General features: G+C 44.5%; 1 protein-coding gene across 3 annotated transcripts in view; it reads left to right on the top strand.

Moving 5' to 3' along the window:
• The window catches only part of CEMIP (cell migration inducing hyaluronidase 1), a 102,619-nt gene that overhangs the window by 71,222 nt on the left and 13,849 nt on the right, over window positions 1–17,548 (top strand). For all 3 annotated transcript variants that reach the window (XM_015639267.3, XM_015639265.3, XM_015639266.3), the window contains exons 12-19: window positions 3,566–3,741; window positions 4,334–4,543; window positions 9,686–9,891; window positions 11,725–11,794; window positions 12,564–12,692; window positions 13,396–13,481; window positions 15,432–15,563; window positions 17,456–17,491. In XM_015639267.3, the coding sequence (XP_015494753.1) occupies window positions 3,566–3,741; window positions 4,334–4,543; window positions 9,686–9,891; window positions 11,725–11,794; window positions 12,564–12,692; window positions 13,396–13,481; window positions 15,432–15,563; window positions 17,456–17,491 (1,045 nt within the window). The remainder of the gene's footprint in view (window positions 1–3,565; window positions 3,742–4,333; window positions 4,544–9,685; window positions 9,892–11,724; window positions 11,795–12,563; window positions 12,693–13,395; window positions 13,482–15,431; window positions 15,564–17,455; window positions 17,492–17,548) is intronic.

The following is a 17,548-nucleotide window of genomic DNA, read 5'->3' as shown; positions in this document are numbered from 1 at the left end:
TTAAAATCTTGATTAGGAAACATCAAATGAGACATCTTAATGAGACACTGGGTCTCACCCTAGAGAGCCCAAAGGAGAAAAGACTCTTTAGAGAAAGAAATACTCCACTCCAGGATAACTTTACTTTATAGCTTTACTTTATCTTCACCAAATCCAGACCTTCTAGTGCTGGTTTCACTTCTCAAAGGGAGATTTAGCAGTTTGGGCCATTTGGAGCCAAGGGATTTAGGAATGTATGAGTGTACCTGGGAGGGTTTTCTGAGAGATCTAGCTCACCAGATCTGAGCACTCTTCCACATTTGCAGCAGTTGAAATAGTTTTAAAAGAAATAGTTTTAAAATCCCACCCTTTCCAGGGCCTTGCTTAGGCCCAAGACCCAGGTTTTATGTTCACATGTGGCAGGTTTTCCTCTGTAGCATTTGGAGGAGCTCTGCTTTGAATTGCTTTGTTGACATAAGCACGATCTTGATGAGTGGATCATCTACATTTATTTTAATGTATATTTCCTTTTAACAGTTACCTTGTCTTTACCAACAGCTGACTTCAGTAGTCACTGTCTTGAGTAACGAGCGTGGAAATGTGCTCATATTTTGCTGAATCAAGACTTCCACCAGGCAAGCACACACATTAGGGAAGTTTGCCCTGTAAATTCCCGTTGTGCTCTCTGGAGGCAGTGCTATGACACATAGCACTCACATGCAGGGAGCTTCTCCTGGTCCATCACACGGGGCTGCTGTGGGCAGCGGGATCTGTGTCACTGCAAGGCCATGTTTGGTTTAGATTAGAATATGGCACAAGCCTGGCAGGGCGGTCTCTGTCCATGAGGGATGCAGCAAACCCTAACCCAGAGGAGGAGAAGGTGAATCAGTGGCCTCAGGGCTTGTTAGTGGTTGGGAAATCGCAGCACTGGCTTTGCTGCTGAAGGAGCAACACGTTCCTCCCACTTTCAAAGCACAGGGTTGCCTTTTTAGTATCAAACCACTTCAGTGCCTGTTTGCAAAGCCCTGGCTGGGGCTTGCCCATGGTCAGTGCCCAGGGTCTCAGCTATCCTGGCTGCTCTCTGGGAAGGCTCCATGTGCCAGCTGTGAGCAGCAGCCAAATTTCAAACCTGTAGCTCTGCAGAGTGAGATGCTGCCATCCTCGTGTGAACTCCCTGAACTCACCACAGAGCAGACTCTTTTGTAGATTTTTTTTTCCTGCCCACCACCAAATACACCCCAGGCAGCTCCTTGGCAGTGGCACGTGTCTGTAAATGCCCCTCACTTCCCCATGTCCCATGGAAGTGCCTGAGGTTGTAGTGCTGGTTCCCAGCAGTCATTTACAGCACACAAGGGCTCCCATGCCAGGCTCAGTCTCCCACAAGCTTCTTTCAGCCCCTTTGCTGAAAGGAGCTTAAATTTCTGTCTGCCTTGAGAAGTGGTTTGTTTTTCAAAACTCTATTAAAGGAGCTATTATTCAAAATCCGCTTTTACTTTGGAAGGGGATTGCTTTCCGTCTCTCCTTTTATCTCCAAACATGTCAAATCAGCAAAAGCATGGAGTGAAAAACATGCACCCAAGAAGTTATATTTAGAAACTGGTTAGTCCGTATTTAACATTCCTGTCAGTGCTTACCCTGTTTTGCATGTCTGGACTGGTGTTAAATTAAATTAAATACATGCAAGCATGACATTTATTATTCTAGAGCTCAGCACAGGAATAACAAAACTGCCTATCTAATTTCACTGCCACAAATCCTGGAGATGTGCCTTCAAATAGTATGTTCTTATGATTATCTAAAATTCTTCCTGCATTTCAGTAAATCAAGGAGAGGTCAGCTCTGGGGAAAACTGAAAAATAACAGCTTAAAAATGGTTCCATGAGGAGAAACTGTGCTCCTTTACAGACTCACTCGAAGCTCCAGCATGGAGTATCCTCATGTGGAGGGTACTCACTGTAGTGGCTCTTTTTGTGTATGTGAATAAAGGAAGCAAAGCTGCTGGTTTTTGGATGGTTTCAGTCTGGTTTTGGCCACACAGCTGATGAGGCTCACTGGCTGCAGGGCAGCAACATGGCCTGGGTAATGCCAGGACTCTCTGGGAAGACAAGGGCAGAAGTGGGTGAGGTGCAAATCCAGGGTCCCTTGCAGCCTCTCATTTCTGAGATGAGTGTACAGCTCTTTGGCCATCACCTCTAGTTTACAGAGAGTGTTTTTCACAAGATCAGATGATTTTGAAGGCAGAGGTGCCAAGGCAGAAGGTACATGTTGTGGCGTGAGCCCTGTTCCACAACACAGCAGTCTCAGAGAAGGGTGGAGCACTGATCCTTCCCAAATCCCATATTGCCATCAAACTACACTGCTTCCAGCGTCAGGAGAAGAGGGAGTGAATGGTGTTTGCTTATTTTTTTTATACACTCAAAGCATCATGTTTTGGTTAAAAATAATATTGTTTCAGTGTTCAAAATCCTCCCCTTGACTTGGCACTTCTGCTTAAGCATAAAGTGCTCTGCAGCCATATCCAGGCTTCAGGCTTGCCATTTGTTTCTAATTAAGGATTTGAACGATTCCATGGAAATTAAATACATGCAAGTGTAGCATTCCTTAAAGTTCAGTGTTTACTTAAAGAGTTTATTACTTATTTTTACTGGAATAATACAGAATGGAGTCAGTAAGATAAACCTTTTCCCAGCTGACTTTTCTCTGCAAAAACCTGCGGAAGGAAGGAGGTAGTAGGAATATGTTTGAATGAAATTACAGCAAAGAGATGCTTTGCTTTCTAGACATCCCCACTGCCTGGACTTCCCCTCTTTCTGGTCAGGCCAGGGAATGTTTTCTGTGCTTTTAACCCTTCCATGGAGGGGGGTGTGTGTGTAAGATGTTATGAGCATGTTGGCTTGGAAAAGGGAGGTGTGGCATGGAAGATCTCATTAACACCGGGGCAGGAGGAAGCCTTGGGGGCAAATTGGAGATGTGTGGATAGATCTAAAATGGAGAGGTTTGGGAGGACAGGGAGTTGGAAGTTTTACAGCCCATAAACTTGGTGAGCTGCTGTGATTGTCCCAAGCCACAATTCCTATGAGCCTTTCTGCCCACTCTGCTCCTTGCTTGCATCAACAGCCATGGTGTCAGCAGGATCTGATGCTTGCCTGAGAGTAGTGTTGTGGGTCTGAGCAGCTCCCCATGTCTTACTGTGGGACATGGTGTGCTAACCTTGGTGATTTAGGCTTTTCAGTAGCTGCATCATCAAGGATTTTTGGATTGCACGTTCATACACAGACTGTTGTAACCCAAAGTACGCAGTTCTTTTTCAAGGTAGGAAATGTGTTTTGTCTAACAGACTGTTGGTTTAACTCCCTGGATAAATGAAGCAACCTAAGACCAAAAATCCCACTTCCTCCATTGCAAATGTCTCACCAAGACCTTGGGTGTCACCTGTGCTCCAGCCTTCTCTCCTTTGAGGTGTCAGCCAACAGTTTGTGCTGACTCAGTCACTCCTTTCATTAGCAAGCCAGCCCCACCACAGGAAGCCCACGGGAAGCCAGCAGCATTGGCAGAGTAATCCTGAAACTGGATCTGGTTCCTTTAGGGAAAGCCACATACCTGCACGTTGGCGAGGTCGTCGACGGTGTTGACATGAGGGCAGAAGTGGGGCTGCTGAGCCGCAACGTCGTGGTGATGGGAGAGATGGAGCAGCAGTGCTATGAGTACAGCAACAAGTTGTGCTCCTTCTTCGATTTTGACACCTTTGGGGGACACATCAAGGTAATGCCCTTTGACATTGTCCTTTCCTCCTCCCAGTCACACCTTCACATAACAAGGAAGCCAAGATGCAGGAAGGGAAAAATTCCTCATCAGGCATTGAGCAAACAGCCTCTCCCCACAGTGCAGCAGATCCACCCTCTAGCTGCTGCCTGTCCTTTGGCTTTGAAGTGCATTCATGCCCCTGCAGACATTGCTCAGCCAGTGAGGCTGGTGATCAACACACCTGAGATAAAGTTTCCACATCCCAATCCCAGTTTTCCCTAGATTTCTGGTGGTGCTTAGCCCAGGAAGTTCGATTTGAACCCAGCTGGCTGAAACCCACAGACAATGATAAATATAAATTGCTATCCTTCTAAAATTAAGTTAAATGTGTCTATGGCAGCAGTGGGGAAATTGAAGAGCAGTTCTGGTCTCTGTAGCCACCATGCCCCTCTCTCCCTCGCCCTGCAGCCACAGACTTCTCTCCACACAGTAAATCTTTCCAGCAGATACAGTGCAACCCTTCCTATGCCTGTGTTCCCTCTCCTTGCCCTCAAAAGTGGGAGAGTGTTTCTCTTGTGTGCTTCTTGACTGTTGTTCTTTTCTTCTCCAGATTGGTCTTGATTTTAAGGCTACCCACATTGAAGGTCTAGAACTGAAATACATGGGCCAGCAGACAATGGGGCATTACCCAATTCATTTCCATATGGCTGGAGATGTGGATGAAAAAGGAGGCTACAACCCTCCAACATATGTGAAGGATACCTCCATCCACAACACCTTCTCCCGCTGTGTCACCGTCCATGGATCCAATGGTTTACTGGTAAGAAGTTCCAGTGTCTGCCTTAGAGATAATGGCAGCAGCAAAAAAAACTTCCTCATAGCATGAATAGAGCTTAATTATTGCAGAATGATGTGTTTTGTTGTTAAAACCAATGCCTGACTCTTCCCACCCTGGATAAATAAGGAGTATCTCGACCTGCCAGTGTGGCACTGGGGCTGTGTGTGACTCGGAGTGAGCAGAGCATTGTCTGGGTACTGCAGTGTCTAGAGACCAGCCCATCTCTAATGAGTGGTTGGATCTTTCTGTAGACACAGTTTTCTATTTAAAGAGGATAATCAGAAGCTTTAAGTGTGCCTCATCTTTCCTGTAATAAAGGTTTAGGTTTGCAATGCCAGTCATAACATTAAGCACTCACAGAGCTGTGATTTGCTTGAGTTGCGCTCTATAACAAGAAGTCTTTTAGGATAAATCTCTAGAATGACTGGTGATTACCAGACAAGTTATAGCACACCAGAGATGTCAAGGACATGTTGAGATTCTTCCCAGATCTAGAGGTGCCTTTGTTTTTGGGGTAAGGGTGCTGGACCTATTGTTTGTGAACAGAGGAGGACTTGTGGGTAATGGGATGGTTAGAAGCTGTCTTGGTCACAGTGATCACAAAATTATAGCAGTTTTCTATTCTTAGAGAAGTAAGGAGGGGTTCAGCAGAACAGCCCTGTATTTCCAGAGGGCAGAGTTTGGCCTGTTTGGGAACCTGCTTGACAGAGTCCCTTGAAAGGCAGGTCCTGTATAACAGAATTTTAAGAGGAAACATATCATTGGCAGTTGTAAGCTGGATGGTCACTGTGCATTAGGAGTTCATACCTCTAGAAGTGCCAGCGTTGGAAGGGAGAGTCCCAGGCATAATTAAAATGCACAGAATCTGAACAAAGGGCACTTAAATTGCAGTTTCAGAAGCAGAGCAGCTTTTATCTGCTATTTATGAATCTGAGGTTTTGGGTTTGGCCTCTGTCCTTCTAAGTTTATAACATGATCTTGAAAACTGACCAAATGACCATGCCTTCTGAATTAAAGAGACATTTTACTGTATAAATTATATAAGTCATTCAGGGTCATGAGGCATTTGCCCAGTCTGAAGCTGCCAGTAGAGGGGCTTAATACACAATTAATGTGCAGGGTGGCAGGGCAGCATTACAGGTTTCATTTGTCACACTGTGATGGGCTGTCACCAGTGGCACCATAAACATCCCCTGGATGCACAGAGGCTGCACAGCTGCTGATGAGCTGCAGCTCTTCTGGATCCAATGTCAGATCTTCATTCCCTGTTGCCAAACCAAATACCCAGAGCCTGGCATTTTTCTTATCAGTCAGATGGATGGGTTCATGCAGAGAATCTGGAAATAATTTTGTCTCTTGTGCTTTCTCTGGGCATCAACTGTGCCATGGGGGATCTGTAGCGTAGAAATCCATGTGCTCAAGCTCTTCCAGCCAAGATGGCAGAGTGAAATCTGGACAGGGTGATGTAGCTGATGAAAGCAACTTGATTCTCTTGCTGTTATTGAACAACCACAATGCCCTAAATGATCATACTTTGCCTCCATGACAAAGCACCCAAGAGAAATCTTAAAATTTAGGACATTAGTTAGTCAATATAATCCCTATTGATTTCAGTTTATCAAAATGTGTGAATATGAAGCTCTACCTGTACTTGTTTTGTCTTATTTTTTTAACCTCATCATTATTTCTGATGGCTGAAAGGAAAGCCCCAGTGAACTAAGAAATCTGATCAAGTTTGTTCAGTTACATCACAGAAAATGTGCTCCAGTGTTGCATCACTTAGGTGTTGTTCCATGGCTCTGATACACATCTGCAGTCAGCAGCTCCCTGCCTTGACTCATCAGGTGATCCCACCACAATCTCCTCATCTGCATTCTGACTCTAATTTCCTCCCCTTCCTCTTCCTTCTCCCCCACATACATTCAAAGACACCCACAGTGGGCTCTGATGACTACAGCAGTTATTATATACATTTCCCAGTTGCTTATCATCTTTTTACTTGGGCAGCACCACCTGTTTCTACATGCAAGAGCACCATTCATGCAAACACAGAAGAGCTCTGTCTTTCTCCAGGTAGCATTCTTTCCCTCAGACATCAAGTTGATCCAAAGTGAGCTTTGCTGATGGAAAATTTGCCTTAATGATAATGAATTTTTGCACAAAACACACTTTGGAAATAACCATAAAAATTCTAGCTGGACATTTTAACCTCAGCATAGGACAGCACTTAATGATGTCCTTAACATTAAGTTGTTGGTTTCAGAGGTGCTTCTTGCATGACTGTCGTAGAGCACCTGTTCAAATGTTTTATTAAATGGGAGAGGGACATCAGTTGTTTTTTACTGTCATTAAAGCAGGCAGGTAATTTACATACAGGCTCTCCTGCTTGCTTTGCTGCCACTTTTCTCATGTCACTTCATGGATACTCATAGGTACTGAAAAGTCTAGGAGAAAAGAGTATCCAGTGTTTTCTGATGACAGGTGTTTATCTGTGGGTCTGCACAGTCTGTTAGGAGTAGCTGTCTCAACGTTAGCTCACCTCATTGAAGGCTTATTCTGCACTTGCATGTAAATTTATGTTAGCTGAGGGGCACAGCGGGTCCTTCTGGAAACAAATCTTTAAAAATGAGTTTCTCACCATAATTATTGTTTTAAAATGCAATAGTTACCCAATGTTTCTGCAATATATTGTCCAAAAAAACCACCTAGTTACACCACTGCAATCCCAGGGACGAAACTTTGCTGTGATTCCCACCCTCTCCATTGGATCCCAGTGTGAAGGCTAAAGCAGAAGCTGCCACTGGGGAAGGGAATTAAATGAGGGTCAGTAAATAGTCTGGCAGGATCCAGGGGAGACCTGCACCTCATGGAATAAGAGGTTGTGCTAACAGCTGCAGTGGTATCTGCATTTACTAAGCCAGCTATGTTTCACAGCAATTGTTTTGCCAGGAAGGGCATTATCTGGCTCTAAATTACCCATGGTTAATGTAAGATTATGGACTATTAGCAAGGTTTTAATCAAAGAAAAATTGAATACATTAGAAGGATGATTTTGGAACAGGCATCTCGTTTGCTATCCAAGCATTTCAGTAGTGGGCTTGTGAATGGAAACAGGCCCAGGAAACAAGTTAGAGGAGACTGAGAGATGGCTTGTGGGGAAATTATTAATCAAAGAGAGGATGACAAATGCCTAAGGGACCAGATTCCTGGTTGCTAACTCCCTCTTGTTCTGTGGGCTTTCAGGGATGAATTAGGACAACAACAGGCGTTTGCTGGCTCTGAGCCTCTCTGCCAGTGCACAGTCCCCTCTCAGCCTGCTCCTGTTTTCTCTCACTGTTCTGGGAGATGTGATCCCCTGGGATAGCACTCCCCTGCTTTGTCCCAGCTGAGTCTGGTCACTGCAAGTTTCCATGTCCCTGTCCTGGTGCAGTGATGCCAGCTGGGAAGATAAATGGCTGAAGTGGCAAACATTTCTCTAGGGAAACTGCTTCCATCATCTAATTGTCCCAACACCATTGCTTATGTGTCTTTTTGGTATTACTGTCCTGTGAGAGAAAGCTAATAGGATTCAATGGCAGTTTCTGTGGAATTCAGACATCTTTGTGGTTAAAAGACTTCTTCTACATGTTGAAAACCTTCTTCTGAATGTTGCTCACTCCTGAAATGTTCTGTCCTGTAAGCCTTTATCATAACAAGTCTGGGATAGTTCATTCTTCTGAGAGGGTACAGTTTAGTACATATATTTTACACCTAAATAAAGAAGGCTAAACCTTGCAAAATCTATCATTTTATTAGGCCAGGGAAGTTAGCAGCGAATTTCAATGAGGTAGCTCAATGGAATGTATCATTTTGCAGGTTATTTTAGCAGTGTTTAATTTACTGTGATGACTTGTGCTCAGAAATTTGAGTATTTACACTGGAGCATGGATGCAACATAACAGAAGTCTGCGTGGTTGTAAGCCAGTAATAGATTTGGCAATCAGCATGTTTGTTCTCATGTGAAAACATATTTGTAATCATTTCAACACTAATCCTGGGATTTCATTTGAAATTGGTGCTCCTTGCCCCAGGAATGAGGCATGAAGGTGACAAAGATGTCTCAAGGCTGTTTATAAAAGCAGTTCAAGCACTTGAATGCCCAAGCACTCTCAATGAACATGATGAACAGGTCTTCTCTCCAGGTTAATACTGTCCTTTGTCCCCTGACTGTTGCTGTTCCATCAGAAGCATTTCGAGGAACACATTTGTGGCAGGTTAACCTTCGCTAGGGAGGTTTCCTGAGTCCAAGGTGATTGTTGGGTGGTGGCTGATAGGAATAGCAAGGAAAGAGCCCAGGAAATCCAGACCTTCCCCTTGTCAATGGGGATCTGAAATTAATTTTCTATGTGCCAGATATATCCACTGACAACTGACTTTCTGTGTGTCCAAGGGCTGTTGCTTCCCATCTTGTCCTATCCTTAGGCTTCAAACTCACATTCCCGTTCTCAGATCTTCCAGCAGTGTGAGTGAGGGGTGTTGTTCTGTCCAACCAACAGTGTCCTGATGTTAACAACATCCAAACCAAAACCAGAACAGCATTGATTAACACCAGCTGATTTGTCTCAGGGTCAAGCAAATCTTCTGTCAACAGCTTGAAAAAAAAATACCAGGTCAAACCTAAAACAAGCCAGCCTGTCTGGAAAACAACCTCCTACCTCTCTGATAGCCTGGAAAAATATTTTTTCATCTCAGCTGCATTTTTGGGTTGCATTTTATGTAGCTGCTCGTGTAACTCCACATGAAGATGAATGAGCCCAGATGTGACTTGAACATCTAATTCCTCTCCTCATCCCCCACCCTGTGATTTTTCCAGCCTCATGCTAAGACAGTCTCCAATTTCACAGGCAAACAAAAGAATGGAATGAGCATTTCCTAGGTGATGACAAATTCTAATTAAGTGTTAGAGTTATTGCTTAGACTATAAGCTCTTAAGGGCTGAGAGGGATCTTGCTTTTGGTTTTGGTTATAGATCCTGAGTTCAAAAGGGTACTGAGGTTCCTATGTGCCATCACACTAAAGTTTGTTCTAATTGTGCAGTGGCTGAAGCATAAAACGTTAACACTGCCCTTTGTTTTGTTCATGCAGGTGAAGGATGTGGTGGGTTATGATGCTCTGGGCCATTGTTTTTTCACGGAGGACGGACCAGAAGAGCGCAACACGTTTGACCACTGCCTTGGGCTGCTGGTTAAACCCAGCACCCTGCTGCCCTCCGACCGAGACAGCAGGATGTGCAAGCTGATCACAGAGGGAGCTTACCCAGGGTACATCCCTAAGCCCAGGCAGGACTGTAGGTGAGTGGGAGCCTTCCTCTTCTCTTCCTTCTCCTTGCAGGACTTAGCCATAACAGACAGCATTCTGTGTGTGTGATTGAGTAGACATCTGTAGGGGTCTGGGCTGGGCTCTCCCACGTTTGGGACAGCAGTTTCCTTGGGGTTTTTATCCTTGTGCTATTCAGATGCCTACAGACCTAGGGTGTAATTCTCCCACCTAAAATATTGTAAATCTCTCTTTCAAAGTGTGCAGCCCTGCCTTGTGGAGTCCTGAACTTGATGGCTCAGCAGAAAGTTCCCGAGTTCAGGCCATGATATGACATTGGTGCTCATCTGAAATAGTAACTGATTTTGAAAAGATTTCAGTATCATCCATTTTGTCCTCAGAAAAAAACTGAGGTTTTGTTCAAACAAAGATATTTTTAACTTTTTAGTTTGGCAAGGGAGAGAGAGGAATTAATGCAATTTTTCACATCTGTGTTTGTTTATAAAATACACCTAATGTCCCCATTCTTAAAATGAGCGTTATTTAGCCATTGTGCTCATTTTCCACTGATAATTCATTTAATAGGCATAGGGACATATATTGTGTGTCATTTTGAAGACTGGTACACAAATGAGCCCTTTCTAATGGAAAAGTGTTATGGTACTTTGATCTGCCCTGTCTTCCTTTATAAAAGAATTCAAGGTCTGATCAGAAAAACAGCTCAGCTTGTTTAGCACTGGGCTTATCCAGCCTGGAAGTGTACGAGTACACCAACACTAATCCCAGGGCAGGGACAGGGGATGAGCACCAGCTGTGGCTCCATCAGTTTGGGAGAGGCAGGCAGGGAGCTGCTGCTAGGAATTAAAACAATAGGATTGTGCCAAATGACACCGTAACCTGCCCAGCTCATGTGGCTCTGAAGAATGGGATTAGGATGAAAGGCAGGTCACTGTGGAAATACACTGTCCTTGCCCTTCCCTACGCAGCAGGAGGTGGTGTATAAATAATCCAAATTTGTTTATTTCTAGGCCAGTCCCATACCCAAAATAGAAAAATTTTTCTGTTTTCACGATAAAGTCAGACAAACGGAAATGCATCAGCAAAATCAGTTGGCCTAAAGCCCTGTGAAGTCCCTCATACCAAGAGTAAAATAGACATAAAGGTTCCATAGGTTCCTATCCTGCAAAAGGGCAAATCTCACGCAACAAATTTAGGGGCCAGTCTGCTGGCTGTAAGTGCTGGATGTTGCCTGTGCCTGTTGCTTAATGAATTCTGTATGTCACAGGATGAACAATGATGGATGGATTGATCTGTCCTCTTTGATGGAAATCTTTCAATTAAGTGTCTTTTATGTGCATTAGACAAACGGAATGCTTTTGTCCCAAAAGAAATGTGCAGGAGGGTGGGAGCAAATAAAGTTAATCAATCACAGCAGCAGCAGGAAAAGGCAGGTACAGGGGTACACTTGGAAAGCCCTTAATAGGCAATTCATTGGGTTCCTTGGTTAAACAAGTCTCTAATGAACCCAAGGGCTTATGTGGGGGCAAAGTTCTGTGACTTGTGCAACAACAGATTTACCTTATCATAAAACATGATTGACATCTGACAGCTTCATAGCAGGCTTGGAATCCCAGTCGAAATTCCTCATTTAATACTTGGTGTTTTAAAAGATAAGGCCACGTTCTCTGTCAGACCACAGAGAACATGAGGTATGAGAAGAGAAAGAAAAAACACATTCCTCTTGCCCCTAGGCAGGACTCCTTATCTGGGGAGGTATCAGCCCTTGCCTGCACTGGGGGAGTTTATGGGTGACTGGTGTGCGCTCAAAGTGTCATTTTTGTGTTATTCTTTGTTTTCCTGACCTGCAGTGCTGTATCCACCTTCTGGATAGCCAACCCACACAACAACCTTATAAACTGTGCAGCTGCTGGATCTGAAGTGAGTGCACAAGTTTCTTATTTGGTAACAGCTCAGGCCAGGGACAGCCATGCAAGGCTGAGGGAGGCTCTCACTGGAATAAAACCTGCTTTTGTGACACAGACATTTTTGAAGCTGCTTGATTGAGACACACATTAATGTGGCTGGTGCCACCAATAAAAATAATGGTTTTCCTTTTGCTCCACACTTCTTGTCACTTGCTGTTTCTAGAACTGGATTTAACAAAATTCCACAGCGTGCAGCCTGAATAAATTAAATAAATGTGACTGTGGAGTCACAGAGAAGCTTTTGGCAATGATATTGTTGATTGCAGTACAGTAATGGTGTCCTGAAATTTCAGTCAGCCCTAATACTAATTCCACAGGCATTTTTGGTCACATCAGGAGCCCTTATTGTCCTGAGACATAAAAACAAGAAAATCAAGCCTCAAGCAGAGACATGTGGTCTTCCCAAGGCTTCCAAACCTTGAGTACCTATATTAGGACTGCGTGATACATATTTAGGCAACTAGATAAAGATTATTAGATTTTTAAGTTTGGAAAGTCTCACTTCTGCTTTGATATTGAAACCAAAACTTGACCTAAGGCACCCTGAAGATCAGAAGGGTGAATGTCAATGTTCATGTGTGTTAAGCTCTTTGCTGCAGAGCGTTGCACACAACGGCTGTGATTTGTCCTGAAATCTCCTGGCGTACGTGTCATGGCTTTGCTGAGCTCTCCTGGGGCTAGTGCAGACCAGCAAAGTCTCAGATGTCCCTTGTCTCTCCCAGGAAACAGGCTTTTGGTTTGTCCTGCACCACGTGCCGACAGGCCCCTCGGCAGGCATGTATTCCCCCGGCTACTCCGAGCACATGCCGATGGGGAAATTCTCCAACAACCGCGCGCATTCCAACTACCGGGTGAGTCTGCACGCAACGGGAACACTGCCCTCAGAACAAACACCATCCCCTCGCTCGGCTCCCCAGGCCTGCAAGCTATTACTGCCTGGGCTTTCTGCTCCACTCCACTCCTGCACGCTTGTTTGTGTCTGCAGATAAGACAGCTCGTGGGCTGGCACGGGAGCGCTCGGAGCCAGCCAGCACCTGCTCTGCTTGGCTCTTGGGCATCCAGAGCGCCTCTCCCCTCTGCTCAGGCTGCTGCCTTGCCTCTGTGCTCCTGAAATACTGCTTCCAGGAGCATCTGCTGGCAGCTTGTCTAATTATACACCTCAGCTGCCAATGCTGGCAATTAACTGAACAGCTTCTAGAGGGATAAATACGGCTGCGTGTCTAATCGCCTTCTCTGCTTATTTACTCCTTAGCGTGCCATGTTGTGGGGCTGTGTGTTACTGTGGGCTTTAGAGTGAAGCAGAAGGTTTAGGTGCTTGGGAATACATGTAGTTATGAGAAAAGGGCAGCTTTGGAAATTTGCAGCAGTTTTGGGGGTTATATGCGAGTCTTTGTAGTCCTGGCAGCCCTCTGTTTCGCTTGTTATTAACAGAAGCGGTTCTTAGCATCATGTGGGTGATTTGGGCTTAGAACAATTGTAGGTAGAGTCTGGAGATGAAAAGAGCTGTACAATTTATAAATACTGTGATAACTGCATTTCTGTTTTATACTTTAGGCTGGAATGATCATCGATAATGGCGTTAAAACCACCCCAGCCTCTGCCAAGGACAAAAGACCCATCCTGACACTGATTTCTGGGAGGTAAAGTGTTTTGCATAGTTTGATTTGGAAAAGACTTCTCTAAAACACTGACTGAAAGCTATGAAATTGCCCCAAGGAAATTCACAAGAATCATTGCAAAGCCTTTGGGGTGGCTCTTTTTGAGGAAAGGTCTTCACTTAGATACACTTTGCCATTTCTGACTTCATCTCTTCATTCTCTTTTATAAGGGACCCTCAACACCCACACCCTTCTGGTTTCATCCTCATTCTTCAGCTCTGAGCTAAGCTGGCATGGATATTACATCTGCTCTAGGGTGTTCCATTGATGTTTGAATTTTTTAGATAAGGAAGAAAATTCACTGCCTGGTCAACAGTCCCTCTGGGTAGAATTTACTGCAAGAGTTTTAGGAATAAGAAATTTAAGTATTTCTTGGGAATGTTATTGATTTTGTTAATTCTTTCAGAATCTGCTTGAACAGGGAGCACTTATGTGATAATATATATAAGTATAATATATATAAAATAACTGCAGGGCAGCCTGCTCTTGGGAGCCTGATGCTGCTTCTCCATGCAGCTGAACACGTGCCTTGAGGAACTGCCTGCTGCCACAGGAGCAGTTAGTGGTTACAAAAGGCAATTTCTCCCTTGCCATACAAGGGCAGGAATGGCCCTTGGAAGCCAAGCAATTCATACTGCAGTCTTGGTTGTGCTCAGGGATTAGCCACCAGCATAAACTGCATCTCAGATAATTTCCTCCATTTTCCACTTTTCATGTGTCAAGGCTGAACTGAATAAATGACTAAAGTTGGGCTGGCTGGAGCAAATTGTGAGCTAAGCTGGACAGTGACAGAGTTGGAGAGATTATTCTGCATTCAGTTACAGCATTAAATGTCCAAGTCAGATTCTGGACCCTGTAGTGTTCCTGCAGTTATCATGGATGTGAATGAAATTGGAATTCATCTCTAAATATCTGTACTTAACAATGCCTGGGGAATTCACAAGAGCTGATACTAAATCTGTCTCTGAAAGTAAATTCACAGTGATGAGGCTGCCAAAGCAATATTCATTTATTGGAACCCTATCAGCCTGATGCTCAGTTTTAGATTGATATGATGGCTTATTAAGCAAAGCAAAGTGCTATTGAATATCTGTTAGCAATTTGACAGCTTGGCCTCGCTATCCATGGCGAGGAATGAATTTTAATCTCTGGACCATCCGTTGCTGGCACTGAGTTGGATACTCATCTGTCAGGTTTTCTAAGCTGTGTAGGGTGATGGAGGATGCTCCTCCAACAGCAGAAAGGAGCGTGGTGCCACAGGACAGGGTAAGTGACAGCCAAGCTCAGCATCACCTTGCTCAGATCCTGGGGCCCAAGCAGTAGCTGTCAGGGAGCAGCTGAGGGCACACATTCCTGCAGTTTCTGCTTCTGTCTGCTTTTTTTTCACCAAATCAGGCCAATATTTCATCATACTGAGAACTTCAGGGTTAATAAATCTTGTACGTGTGTCCTGTGTAGTGGGAGTAGTGAAGGACATACTCTCAGCCCCTCTCCAAGATTCTTTAATTCCTTTCCACAGCAAGAAAAATTTGGCAGTGGTACTCATGGCCACAGTATAGCCAGAGTTAGGAGATAAGAATGCTCAAAAGGGAAAACAAAAGGATATTTATCTAAATAACAGGAACATGCTAAAGGATAGCAGTCAGGGATTAAAAAAAATATCTGGAACTTTTGGGAGCAATAATAAACTTTCCATGCTTTCAGCAATATATCAGCAATACAATACCAGAAAGGTGAAAGGAAACTTGGAGCAGGTCTTTAGAACTGCCTTGCCTGGACCTTCCTTCCCTTGGCAGCGGGGTCTGGCCATCACAGCTTGAGCAGACACGCTACGTGGATGGACTGTGGTCCCAAAGCTGTTCCTGAGTTCCCATAAACCAGAGGTTTAGCAGGGCCATGCAAGCAGCCTTTCCTCTCTCCTTCTGCTTGCAGGTACAGCCCACACAAGGATGCTGATCCTTTGAAGCCCAGGGAACCTGCAATAATTGAGCGCTTTATTGCCTACAAGAATCAGGATCACGGGGCCTGGCTGCGAGGTGGAGATGTGTGGCTGGACAACTGCCAGTGAGTTTTGCCTTATTTCAACTCTCAGAGTTCAGCCTGGTGTTTATGGCGAGCATAGCTGTGGTTCAGACTATTTATATCGCTTTGCACCTTTCATATGGCCAAGATTGAAATGAAGATGAAATGCTAAGCCACCACAGGCATTATTTTACACAAACCTGCTTTGTCTGAGCCGAGGATCCCTCAGGTTGTTCCTCTATGTGATGCTGACCAGCATTCATAAATGGTCACAATACACACACACAGGGACACACAGAAGCAAAAAACTAAAACTAAAAAAACCTTTTTTTTTTTTTTTACATGAAAAATGAGGTGCTTTGAAAAGAAAACAGTGAAATGAACCTCCTTTCCTGGCTCAGCCTGGTTACAGATCAGTTTTATGTGGTTCAGTGTAATGCTGAATAAGCAGGTACTGATGAAGCAGACATAAAACTATGCATCACAGCAGCAAGGGAGAGAGTCTGGGCAAGTGCAGGTTGTACTCTTTGAAGGCCATTTCCTGCACTGGCCAGAGCAGATATTTGTTTTGCACTTGAAAACAGATGATCTGCTGCAGTTTCTGTTTCTGAGCCAGGCTCCCAGTATCAATTCTAACGAAGTGGAGAAAAGGGAAGGAGCCCCTTTACGGGCATATTGTGATAGCCCTGTGGGAATGTCTGCCACACTGATACCTGGTCCAATTCCCAGCTAGATCTGCCTTGCCTTTGAGTGACCCAAACCTCTCAAAGCAACCAGTGGGATAAGCTGGCAATGGTGACGTGCTGAGAGTGGAGCTGTATCACAACACTCAGAAATGTCATATTGAGCAATAGAGTTTGTGTTTGTTATGACCCACAAGAATCCACCCCGCTCCACGGCCAGCAAGTGTTGTCCTCACAGATCCCCCTCGGGTCACTGGGACATTTGCATTGCTGACAGAGCAAACGCAGTGTATGGAGGGTGATAAAACACCAACTGCTTTATGAGTTTCCAGCAGCAAATCTCTGAGCGTGTGTGAATTGGAGGAAGCAGCCATCAAACTGTAATTGTCTTTATAGCCAGAGCCATTTCCATTTCTGTTGCTACAGAAAGACTTATGTATGCCATTAACAGGGCCAGCGTTAATGTGGCCTGCAGGGAAGCAGGGGGTCGATCGGGTGGGAAGGGCTGCCACCTACAGACAGCAGCACATGAGGGGATCTGCCCCCAAAACACTGCCAGCACCAGTGACAGACGTGGGAAGTGATGCCGGTGTGAAGACACCATCAAGACTGACTCAAGCTATCAATTAATTGTAGCATTTCCCTAAGCAGGAGTCAAGCACCAACATCTGTGATTTATCTTACCTTGAAATTTCAGCAAAATAGAAAGATATTCGATTTTTTGTTTTTATTTTTAATAAGGAAGCTCTGACTTCTGTATTCCTGTTGAAGAAAGAAAAGCCAAACTGGTTTTTTTTATCCCTTGCAAAGCTCTTTTGTGGAAGCAGTTTGTGAAGCATGAAGACATGGAAGCACAGTGTGTAAGGCAAAACACCATTAAATAATAAAAGCTGGTTAGAGTGGGAGAAAAGCATGTTTTTTTTATCTACCAGACAAAAGTGTGTGATCATTAGACAAAGAGATAAAGCTTTATCAGGCAAGTAAACTATGGCTAGCAATCCCCATCTTAACCCCAGCTGGAGCAATCAGGTGTGTGTCTGCTGCTTCATGTGATCTGCATATTCTGCAAGATGTGCCAAAAGAGACCTTCTAAAACTGGGCAGGGAACAAGTCTGGAAAAACCCGAGTTTCCCCTGAGCACTGTACAGTAATTAATCCCTGCTTTCCTCCCCTAGTTTGCTTGTTACAGTTTGACGTGATAAACCAAAGCAACCCCAAATCTCTTCTGACACATCTCTCTTCTCTTGGCAGGTTTGCTGACAATGGCATCGGCCTGACCTTGGCGAGGTGAGTGTGGAACAGGCTGTGGCAGCCTGGGCACAGTGGTGGGGCTGGGTGTGAGCA

Source organism: Parus major, chromosome 10, assembly GCF_001522545.3.
Source record: "Parus major isolate Abel chromosome 10, Parus_major1.1, whole genome shotgun sequence".
Lineage (NCBI taxonomy): Eukaryota > Metazoa > Chordata > Aves > Passeriformes > Paridae > Parus > Parus major.
This window is presented reverse-complemented; position numbering and strand designations above follow the sequence as displayed.